We start from the raw sequence: 12,321 nt of genomic DNA on the forward strand, positions 1-12,321 counted from the left end.
TGATGTGTGCTAGCTTTTAGGACTTTATAGTATTAATATCCCACAAATATAATAAGAAATTGACTGTCTGTGCTTAAAATGTATCTGTAGGGGAGCTTGGAAGGTGGCTCAGTAGTAGAGTGCCGGCTTTGCATGCATGAGGCCCTGGCTTTGATTCCTCAGCACCAAATAAGCAGAAAAAATCCAGAAGTGTTGCTGTGGCTTAAATGGTAGGGCACTAGCCTTGAGCTGAAGAGCTGAGGGACAGTGCCCAGACCCAGAGTTCAGGCCCTATGACTAACAAAAAAATGTATCTATGGATATCTCCTTAGGTAGTATAGAGCTTTTCAGGAATTAGCAAGGTTTAAAGTTTTTATGACACAGAATTTGAGGGGCTCATGGTTCCTTTTAAAAGGATGGTAGGGGGAAAACAAAGGAGGAGGCAACAATGCTCAATAGGAAATGTACTCACTATCTTGCTCATGTAACTGTAACCCCTCTATAACATTTTTACAATAAAAATGTTCAAAAAATAGAATTTGTAAACTAGAACATAAATTGAGTTACGTTAAATCAGATATGCTACAAATATTTTTTTCATATTTTCTTTTAAGCTTTTCTGTGGTATTAAGGTTATTATAATTTATTGCTCTTTGATCTTATGCCCCCCTCCACAAAGGCTTTTGTGCTACATGGTTTGCTCTATGTAAGGATACTATTGGAAATGGTGGAAATTTTCAGAAATTGAGTCTAGTGGCAATTTTTTAGTTGATCGGGAGCTTGCCTCAAATAGAATAGTGGGATCGCAGGCTCTTTTTGAATGTTTGAATGTTTCTTTCGTTTACTTTGCTTATATCTTTTTATTTACCTGAGCAATAGGTGACTTGTTTTGTCCTACTATGTATCACCAAAGGCCCAAAGTCTCATCAGGGATTGAACCCCTCTAAAGCTATCTGCCCAAATCAACATTTTTTTTTTTCACTTTGCAAGGCGATTATCTCAGTCATGGGTCACAACAATAGAATAATAGAATAGAACAATAGAATGCTAACTAATAAATAGTGCAATCCTTAGGCCATATCAATGTTAGCCTCAGCTAATCATTGGATAAGCTTGATATCTCTAGATATGACTTTAGTACATTTGAAGAGAAATGATAAAATACTATTAGAGATTAACAGAGAGTAATAGAGATTACTATTAGAGATTGGCTTCATAAAAACATTCTTGTCTGTATTCTTGGCCTCTTATGAAAGCATAATAAAGTGGTCACTATAGAAGAACAGAAGGAGCAACCTTGATTAAACTGTGAATTCCACTATTGGATTCAAACAGGTCCAATATCCTCTGCTAGAAGGCTTGGGTTCCCTGAGATTCTAAGGACTCAATGAAAGAGAACATGCACAATAATTTTTAACAAGAGAGCCAAGCTTCTAGAGAGACAAAAATGCCAAAATTTAGAATGACTTCATGATCAGACCCATATGCTGCCTAGGGTTCTAGATCAGAGTAAATATCTGGTATTTAAAATTGTGACTGTCTGCTGGAGAAACATCATCATTCTTAGTGTGCTAGTAGCCATATTACTTACTTTTCTTTCTTTTCCTTTTTAGAAAATAACTTTTTCTCTCAGACATATACTAATTATATCTACTATATGTCAGATATGTCTGAGACAAGCAGAAATGGTCAGATAAGTTGATGTTAGGTGAAATGAACCCCAAGATAAGGATTCAAATGTTTTTTTCTTTCTTGCGATTGTTTCTAACATATTTATAAGATGATTTCTTTGTTGCTTTGTATGTCCCTCCCCCACAGTTTAACCCCTGTTTTCACTGTATGTGATGTTGGTATACTTTGTGCAGGGGAAGGGAAATAAATTGTTTAAATAGGGATACAGGTGGACCTGTTGCAATGAGATGTACAAGACGTTATGTTGAAAAACAAACTTTACAACTTTGGTGAGGGGGGGATTAGCACAGGGTGGGGGGAGATAGGAAGGGATGGAAGGGGAAACAAAGGAGGAGGTAGTAATGCTTGATAAGAAATATACTCATTACCTTGCCCATGTAATTGTAACCCCTCTGTTCGGTATTTTCACAATAAAAATTTAAAAAAAGAAAATAACTTTTTCTCATTGATTAACTCACACTTTCATCCACAGAGTTCTAGGGAATCTCAAACCTTGAACTCATTTGCCTGAGAGATAATAAGAACAAGTGATAGCTCAGGGTATATTCAATAGGCAACTAACCCAAGCCTCAAGGATTCCAATCATTAACACACAGAAAACTAAATAATACTGGTTGTCCAAAAGAAAATAGGGCACAAAACTTGAGAGCAAGTAGAGACAATAAATGATGGAAACAAAACTAGTAAGATCAAAATAGATTATAACATAACTTTAATTGAGAAGATGAAAGATTACTTGAAATGGGTATTGTCATGGACAACAAAAACGATGTAGTAGTATGTAAAGCAGTCACACAGCACTTCATGACTAAACTGTTCACCATGCTATCAGAATTACACCAGGCATTTCTCCTTGGTGTTCATACTCCCCATGGGCTTTTAAACAGGTGCCAGTAGAATAGACAGCAACCTAATCATGAACCTCGATACTAATATGTTGTATCCTAATTTTTGGTAAAGTTCCAGGGTCCCTGCAATAGTTGTTTATAGTTATAAATATCAACAGCATTTAGCAGAATATATGGCATAAAACAATGTACTTTGTATGTTGTAAGACTTTTAATTAGGTCTTTGTTTTGTATTTTCCACTGGAAAAATATTCATTATACTCTATTGTTTCAATTGATAATGATATACTATCACCTTGTTTGTGAAATGATAGCTCCTATGTTCAATACCTTAATAATAACAATAAAATTATTATGTTGAAAGTGAACTAAACAACTTGGTGTGGACAAGAGGGAAAAACTAGGAGAGAATGAATGAAGGGGTGACATTGTCCAAAAAGAAATGTACTCATTAATTGATTTATATAACTATAACCCCTTGTACATCACCTTTACAATAGTAATAAAATTGTTTTAAATTTTCAAATAAATATATTAGAAATATTTTCCATTTTGTTAGAACATTTTGAATACTTCTAAGCCTTTGTATCTCTCAATCCATTACTTGAGGAGGGAAAATTAGATTCTAAAGCTTTCATTCAGATGCCATTCTAAATCTTCCATTCCCAGCATTTGCTTGGGAGTTTCTATGTTTCAGGAATTCACTTCTCACCATTTCAAGTCTTATTTCTACAATAAAAATGTGTAGTGCTACCTGTGATGATATTGATAAGATTGGATTTTTTAGCCAGTTCTAATTTTCTTATAGATCTGGATCTGTGGAACTAGAGTTGTTGTGAAGGTAAAATTGCAATGCTTAGATTTTTTAAAGACCTTATTAGTATCTAAAAGAATGAAGTTTACCTTATGTTAAATGGTTTGTTTCTAATACATATTTACATATGGCTCGAACTCCAGTGAAATCCTGTGATTCTAGATCAAGATGAGATTTCCTAAATAATGGGAATCAGCCCAGTGTTCTTAGCCTTACCCTTGCTCCAGTGTCTGCACAAGCAAGACAATCTTAGCATGAGGCTGTCCAATGATTGATGGAAAGTGCTAGTCTCGCTTGAACACCACCAAGAAAATCCTCTAAGTGTCCTCATGCTAACATTACTAGGCTGATGGTGTAGATTAAGTATACAGATCATAGAAACACATAATTGAGACTATATTTTTCTGAACAAATGATTTTGGTTAAGACCCAGTTTTTACATCTGTAAATTGAATGGAATTCATAATCCCAACATCATAGTAGATGTTATGAAAATTAAATATACCATCATAGAAGTTTTAGAGCTAGACTCTCTGATTTCAAATGTTAATCTCATATCCAGTGTTCTTCAGGAATATAGTAATATTCACTAATTTGATCCTCCAGGAACACTTCTTGGAAACAGAAAAATAATAGTATGCAAAATGAGGCTCAGAAGGATAATTGATCTATGTGAGCAATACATGTATATGATTCATTTAGAATGCAGCCTGGCATAACAGCAAGAGCAAGAGCTAAGTAAATTAAACAAAAACTTCTTGACATCTGCAAAAGTTCCCTAATAGTAATAATTTATACTATAATTTTATTGATTTCAAGATGTCTTTCTATTGAGATAGAAGTATATAAAGGTAAGGGAACACAGAAATACAATTTTTTAATCAATCACTCCACTAAGCTGCGTATAGTAGACTCAAAATATGATAGAAATAAATAAAATCCTCACACACATACATGACTTAAATTCAAACTGATGCTAAGAATACATTCTGACAGTCATCTTCCTCAGGGCCTCCTTCACATCTCTGTTCCTCAGGCTGTAGATCAGGGGGTTCAACATGGGGATCACAACTGTGTAGAACAGAGACACTATCCTGTTCTGCTTAGTGGAGTAGTTGGACTTGGGCATCACATAAATGAATGTGATGGTCCCGTAGTACAGGATGACTGCAGTGAGGTGGGAGGTGCAGGTGGAGAAGGCCTTGTGTCGGCCTTCCGTGGAGCGCATCTTCAGGATGGTGGTGAGGATGGAGATGTAAGACACAGCGATGACAAACACTGTGAGCACAATGATGGAGCCAGAAGAGACGGATGGGATCATTTCTACAACGGAGATATCTGAGCAGGAAAGTTTCAACAGAGGAGAAAAATCACAGAAAAAGTGATCAACACGATTGGGCCCACAGAAGGACAGACTCAGTAAACAACTTCCAAATGTACCAGAATTCACACAACCACCCAGATAGGACACCGCCACCAAGAGAATGCAAACTCTGGGGGACATGTGGGTTGAGTAGAGCAGGGGTGAGCAGATGGCCACAAAGCGATCATAGGCCATGGCTGCCAGCAGAAAGCACTCAGCTGTCCCAAACAACACAACAGAACATAGTTGAGCCTCACAGCCAGCCACAGGGAGGGCTGTTCCATGTCCAAAGAAACCTACAAGCATTATAGGTGTGACTGAGGTGGAATACCCAATGTCCACAAAAGCCAGATGGCTAAGGAACAGGTACATGGGGGTGTGGAGCTGGGAACAGCTTCTTATTAAAGTGATTATGCTGATATTGCCTACTAAAGTGACGACATAAACCCCTAGAAATATTACAAAGAAGATGACACGAAGTGTAGGATCTTCTGTTAAGCCCAGAATGATGAACTCTGTCACAGTGGTGTGGTTTCCAAGCTCCATCTCAGGTCTGAAGTTATCCCTGTTGAAAAAAAATGAGTACTTCGTTTGTTTAATATTTTCATTCTCCATGTCTCTTGTATTCTTTTCTTTCATAGACTCATTCCTGGCTATTCTTCCTCTGCCCACCTCTTCCTCTGCTCTACACTACTAGAATTTTATCTTTGCATAAAAGGAGGAAGGAGTGGTCCTTACTCTCTGCCTTCTCAGGTATCTTTTTATTAATGTTATCTTATATGAAATTGTCTCAAATCTTGATTCCTAGGCTAATCTCTCTTCCAAAGTCTAGACACATATTTCAATTATCTACTTGGGTTCTCCTCATTGCCTATCAGTCTTGGGAATCCCAGAAACATCTCAAAGTGGAGCCCATTTCAAACGCATAACTTTCTTTAACTTCCATATCCTATATTTTTACATCTGAGAAATGATTCCAAATCCATCCATTCCTTCATCTCTACACTTTGAGCATCTTTTGAACTTTTCATCTCATTATGTAACAAAATCCAGTTGAGTCTGTCTACAACTTAGTTCTCACTTAGTTCTCACAGTAGGGAGGTAACTATTGTCTCTCCTCAATTCCTAATGTCCCCACAGACTTGAGACTCACCATTTTCTTTGCTTCTGTCCCTTTTGACTTTCCTTATTTTCCTTTTATCATTCGCAAATATTTCGTAGAGATCGTTTGCTATGAAAAAGCAGATGAGCAATTCGATTCATTTAATTCTGTCAATATTTTCTCAGATCTTCTTATTCTAATGTTGTTTCATCAGCCCAGAAGACAGAATTCTTTCTGGCATAGCCCTACACTGGGACTTTGCTTGTATGTCATAGTATCTTTCTATCCACCCCTCACACTGGCCTAGCTTTGCTGAACTACTTATAGTCACCCCATGTGCTTTATTTTCTCATATTTGTTCCACATTGACATCCTACCATCAATGCTGTGTGTGATTTTTCACCCTTCAAGGTTATTTTTTCTCCAAAAACGTCTCTAACTCTTAAGGGTGAATTTGTTAACATTTCATTATTTTTAGGCACCACGTTTTTGCATTTTCTAAACTCAGTTATGGTTGTGTAGTTGGAGACCCTAGGACTGCTGTACAGAGGCTACAGTTACATGAGTAAGGTAAAGAGTACATTTCTTATTGAGCGTTTTTACCCCTTCCTTTCTTTTTCTCCCACTATCTCTTCCTTCCCCTACCTCCCTCACTCCCCTCCCCCTGAAGTTGTAAAGTTCATTTTCAATATAGTGTCTTGTGCATATCATTGTCCTTTGCATAGTGTAGCCTTAGCTGCTCAAGCCAAGCAGTAATTTGGGTTGCTAAAATTAACCAACACTGCTTGAGTTCTCTTGTGTAAATAGGTCTGAGGGTACCAAAATAATCAATGCATGTACACTCTCTTGCTGAATACATGGCTTCCAAAGGGATCAAGAACTAAAATTAGTGAAAGTGATTCTTTTATTTTTTTAGTTTCTCTTTAAACAAATGAATGTTCATCTTTAAAAATTGATGTAACCCCTCTGTATGGTATTTTCACAATAAAAATTTTAAAAATTGATGTACCTTGCACTTACCTTTCAGTAGTAGAAAATATTGATGCTGAATTTGAAATAGGACTTTATAAAGTAGAGGTTGCCCATTTACTTTTTTATAGGTCATAGGGACCAGGAACTCAACAATATGAACCAGCTCAGGCCCCAGTGTCCAGAAATGTAGTTCTGTTGTGCTTGTGTGCATGGGGTGAGAGAGAAGGAGCTTCTAATCAAACATAACAAATCCTCTAAGGCTATTGCTGCTTGTCCCTTTGAGAGAAAGGGCCTTCCTTTTGTTGGTTGTACAAAAGTGATATATGGAACCAGGTGACTCATTAAGGTCTCCCTGGCCCTCCCAGATGGGGCCTGAAAAATGCCATGGTTACCCTTGGACTTCTCTTTCCATTTTTTTTTTTTTCATGAAAGGGAGAATGGGTTTTTTGTTTTTTGTTTTTGTTTCCCATAAGCAGTTTAGGCATTCAGAACAAATCATTTTTTATGCTTGCTTTTTTTAAAAAAAAGTTTTTCATTGTGAAAATACTGTACAGAGGGGTTACAGTTACATGAGTAAGCAATGAGTACATTTCCTATTGAGCATTGTTACCTCCTCCTTTGTTTTTCCCCTACCATACTATACTTCCCCTCCTCCTGGCCCCCCCCCCCCAAATTGTAAAGTTGGTTTTTCAACATAACGCCTTGTACATCTCATTGTTGCAATGGGTCAACCTGTATCCCTATTGGGTTCGAGTGATAATGTCTGAGTTCTTTCCACCTAACACAACCTTTGAATGCAAGCATGAATTTCAAAGCCTTGAGTTTTGCACAAGTCTTGAGTTTATATTTTTTTAGAACACCCCACTTGTTGCAAAAAAGAAAATACTTTTTATTTATTTATTTATATTTTTTTGAACTTTTTTTATTGTGAAAATACTGTACAGAGGGGTTACAATTACATGGGCAAGATGATGAGTACATTTCTTACCAAGCATTGTTGCCTCCTCCTTTGTTTCCCCTTCCCATCCCTTCCCATCCTCCTCCCGGCCCCCCCCCCCCCCACCAAAGTTGTGAAGTTCGTTTTCAACATAATGACTTGTACATCTCATTGTTGCAATGGGTCCACAGTAGGTTTGTGGTAGGTTTTTATGTTTTGCAAAAAGCTAACTTTGTTCTTATTTTCTATTTTGTGATTGCTATTCATACCATATAAATTTTAGGTTAAGCTTAAGAACCTGTACAAATGATGCTGTCCTAATTTATATATATGTATATATATTGGTCCGGTCATGGACCTGAACTCTGGGCCTGGGCACTGTCCCTCAGCTCTTCAGCTCAAGGCTAACGCTCTACCACTTGAGCCACAGCGCCACTTCTGGCTTTTTTGTTTTTGCTTATGTGGTGCTGAGGAATCAAACCCAAGGCCTCATGCATGCAAGGCAAGCGCTCTACCACTGAGCCACCTTCCCAGCCCTGCTGTCCTAATTTTTATCACAATTTTAGTGAATAGGTTATTCAATATTTTGAAAAGTTGAATTTGAGCAATATTGTTTCTTGTCATCTATAAATATGGTATATCACTCTTCATTTATCTATGTTTGTTTTTATTTACTTTCATTAGAGTTCAGTAAGTTTTAGCAAAGGCATCTTCCATGACAGTATCTTATTGCTGAATATTTGGATAATTTTTTCCATATTGTAAGTTGATTTTTCTCTTTTAAACGTTGGGTCATTTGCTCTGAAATTCTTAGATTTTTTTTAAATCTTACAAAGAATTTCTTAGAATGAATCTGACATTCCCGTAAATATCAGCATAATCTGTAGTTATGGTGTCTGTGTCATTCCTTATTTTGATGATTTGTATGTTCTTTATCAGTTTTACATAGGGCAAACAAAATTAACTACGAAAACACCAAGTGCCAGGATGCCTTATGCCTTGTAATTCTAGCTACTCAGGAGGCTGAGATCTTACTTTCTAGCCAAAGCAAGAAAGTCCATGAGCTTCTTATTCTCCAGTTAGCTACCCCAGGCTACCCCAAATAGCTGGAAGTGCAGCTAGCTATGGCTTAAGTGGTAGTGGTGGCCTTCAGCAAAAAAACTCTAGGACACAGCCCCCACTCTGAGTGCAAGCCCGAGGACCAGCATCCAAAATCAATAAACTATGGAAAAAAGTATCTAACTCTATTTTTCTCCATTGGGTATTGATTTTCTATTTGAGTATACCTGAGTCTTAATTTTATAATTTGTTTGAGTCTGTATTCTGGGTTTTATATTATGCTGCTTGTTTACCTTATGGAAATGAATGTGCATCTTATTAATTCCTAGCAGTTTTCAGGGTGTGAATTTTAGTTACATATATCCTTATCTTATACATATATATTTAACATTATATATTTTATAAGTACAATTATATATTTTATATGTAACTTTTTTTTATCATATATTTGTTTCCTAATATATTTTCTGAATTCATTGATTCATGGATTATTTCTTGGTCTATTGGTTGATTTATCAATAAACAGTTTCCTGGCTATTTTTTGGTTGATGATTTTGAACTTTATTGCACTACATTTAGATGTAAGTTTACCTAATTGAAAAATATTAAAATAAATTTATATTCATATATTCCCAATTTAAAAATATTTTTAATATATCTTTTTAAGTTTATTTTTTGCAATTGGTTACTAAGGTCAAAATATATTGATTCTAAATATCTTCTAATATTTGTGGTTCGGAGACTCTACTTCATGTAGAGTCTTTAGAAAAAAAGGCTAAAGAATATTTTGAAATCAAATGCCAGTAGAGTGTGATTGTACTTCAAGTTTCCACTAAATCCTGATAAACTTCATGTATTGCTTGCAACATAGCCCGTAATAAAAATGAGCTTAAATTGTAAAATATATCTGAACTGGAAGAACAACATACGAAGTATATTATTTTATGTCATATATTCCACTAAATTCAGTTGATATTTATAACTGTAAACAACTATTGCAGGGGCCCTGGAACTTTATCTGACATTATTATATAGCTAATTACTTTCAGTGAGGGTCGCAGAGCTTCATGATTAGGTTGCTGTCTATTCTACTGTCATTTGCAAGCCTGTATAAAAGCCCATGGGGAGTATGAACACCAAGGAGAAATGCCTGGTGTAATTCTGATAGCATGGTGAGCAGTTTAGTCATGAAGTGCTGTGTGACTGCTTTACATACTATTACATCATTATTTTTTCGTTTTCCATGACTATGCCCATTTCAAGTAATCTTTCACCTTCTCAAATGTTATGTTATAACCTATTTGATCTTACTAGTTTTGTTTCCATCACTTATTGTCTCTACTTGCTATCAAATTTTGTGCTCTATTTTCTTTTCGATAACCAGTATTATTTATTTTTCTGCGTGTTAATGATTGGAATCCTTGAGGCTTGGGTTAGTTGCCTATTGAATATACCCTGAGCTATCACTTGTTCTTATTATCTCTCAGGCAAATGAGTTCAAGGTTTGAGATTCCATAGAACTCTGTGGCTGTGAATCTGTGCAAGAACAGTTTCTTCACCGTTTCCCTTAATCCTGAGGCTATACATCACATGTGTCAATCAAACTTCTCATCCCAAAGGAACACAAAGCCCACAGCCCAAGTTGGTAAAGCTTTGTTCTGACTCTTTTAATCCTGTCCTTGCAAAAGAATTTCTCAGTCTCATCCTGCTTCCCTGTGTTCTGGTGTTTGGTTGATGCAATTCCTTATCCTTTGTAGTGCTAATTTTTATGTAAGGCATTTTAACTATCATTATCTTACGTGTGCTCTCTGTGGAATTGATTAAATTGACCAGCATTGGCATTGTGAGAACAGATGCTCAAAGGTAAATTCTATGCATGTGAGTAGAATGGAGAATGAGGAATAGTTTGGAACTCCCTCCAAGCTAAATTTTTCTTTATTTCTTTTAGTGATTTAAAGTTTGATATTCCTTATTACTCTAGGCAATATATCTGTCAAATCTTTTACTCCTGCCCTTCTCTAGCTTACTAACTTCTTGCTTTCCCATGAAGCCTGAGGTTTCATTTCTGGTTAGCAGAGACACAGGAAAATGCTAGATGTCCACAACCCACCACCTTTATCTCTGTTCAAGTTACTTTAAAGTATAATTTATGTTAATAGCGCAGGGGCTCAAACCCAGTCCTGCATATAGTGCTTTACCACTTGAGACCCACCTCTAGCCTTTTTCTATTTTGTTTTTGGATAGGGTCTTCTTAACTTTTCCCTAGTTGGCCTAGAACTCTTGCTCCTCCTTTTCAGACTCCCAAGCAGCTGGAATGCACACATTTTTGGAATAGATGAACAATAAATGAACGAAGGAAAAACTTAATGTCCTTAGTCCTACTGGTAGAAACATAGAATTTCTTTTTCAAAAACTAAGGAGGGGAGATACAAGGAAAGTAAATGTGATAACTGTCAGCATAGGAAGGTACATTACATCACTCCAGAAATAGTCACAGTTCCAAGGAAGACAGAGATCAAATTTGCTTATGCATTCTAGGTAGGATGCGGGTCTATTCATGAAGTCATTCTAAATTTTGATTTTCATAGTCTCCTGAAAACTAGGCTATCTTGTTAGAAGTTAGTATTTGTTTTGGTTTCGCTGGAACCTTTAGAAGCTCAGAACCCTGCTTCATCCAGCAGAGGACCTTACCAGGTCTGACCTGACAAAACAATCCACAGATTTGTCAGGGATGGCTCTACTAGTTCTCTCTGAGGACTCCATTATAGGCTGGAATCACAATCCAGAATGTTATGGATACACAAACTCCATATTTCCTGCTGTTTTAATCTTTGTACATTTTCCTTGTAAAAGGAATCATATCTGTGTTTGTCAGACTTATCTCCTGAAAAGTTTATGTTGAAATGAGCACAGGTTCTATCAATAAAAGGGTTAGTCCACTTTCTGGCATTGACACAAATAACTGAAATAATAAACTTGTCATCTTTTCCAAATTGGTTTGAGGGTTTTGTTCCAAGGGAAGATTTTTCTGTTACTCTGACCCATTCTGTTACTGGACCCATCTTGGCATGAATATCTGAGTAGGGCCAAAGCACTCCCTTGTTACCTACTAAGTAAAAGAATCAAAGCTGATGTCCACCGTCATTTGATGCTCTGTCTTCAATGAACTAAAGAGTCCCACCAGACTCAACCTGTGTAATTTTCCAAAACCTTTCAGTAGCATCATGCTAAGGGCAAAGCAATGACCACATGAGCTTTTCAGGACACAAAATTCAAATAATAACAAGGTACATGGTACAGGTACAAGGTACAAGGTGTGCATGTGGCACAGAACATATGAGGAAATATAACTATATTTTCACTAGATTTTGTTTTATATCATTCAATCTAAGTTCATAATTACAAGTTTTATTTTCATTAAAAGTAACTATAAACGTCTTGGGTTCTAGGTGTCCTAAAAATGTAAATCTTGTAGCTTCTAGAAAGTTCCACACTAGCTATTTATCAACAAATATATTTCAACCACTGACACTTGATATCCTTTTATTACTAGAC

At 36.4% G+C, this 12,321-nt stretch overlaps 1 protein-coding gene across 1 annotated transcript; it reads right to left on the bottom strand.

Annotated features, from left to right (window-relative positions):
- Positions 1-4,309: 4,309 nt before the first annotated feature.
- LOC122117823 (olfactory receptor 491) lies at positions 4,310-5,242 on the bottom strand. The gene has a single exon (XM_042691680.1). It carries the CDS (start codon positions 5,240-5,242, stop codon positions 4,310-4,312), a length of 933 nt encoding a protein of 310 aa, XP_042547614.1.
- Positions 5,243-12,321: the final 7,079 nt, after the last annotated feature.

This window comes from Dipodomys spectabilis, unplaced genomic scaffold (assembly GCF_019054845.1).
Source record: "Dipodomys spectabilis isolate Male_0828 unplaced genomic scaffold, ASM1905484v1 ptg000145l, whole genome shotgun sequence".
NCBI classification, from domain to species: domain Eukaryota; kingdom Metazoa; phylum Chordata; class Mammalia; order Rodentia; family Heteromyidae; genus Dipodomys; species Dipodomys spectabilis.

What these genes read in the sequence shown, in the direction of transcription:
- LOC122117823 (XM_042691680.1), bottom strand. Translation starts at nt 5,242, where the DNA reads ATGGAGCTTGGAAACCACACCACTGTGACAGAGTTCATCATTCTGGGC.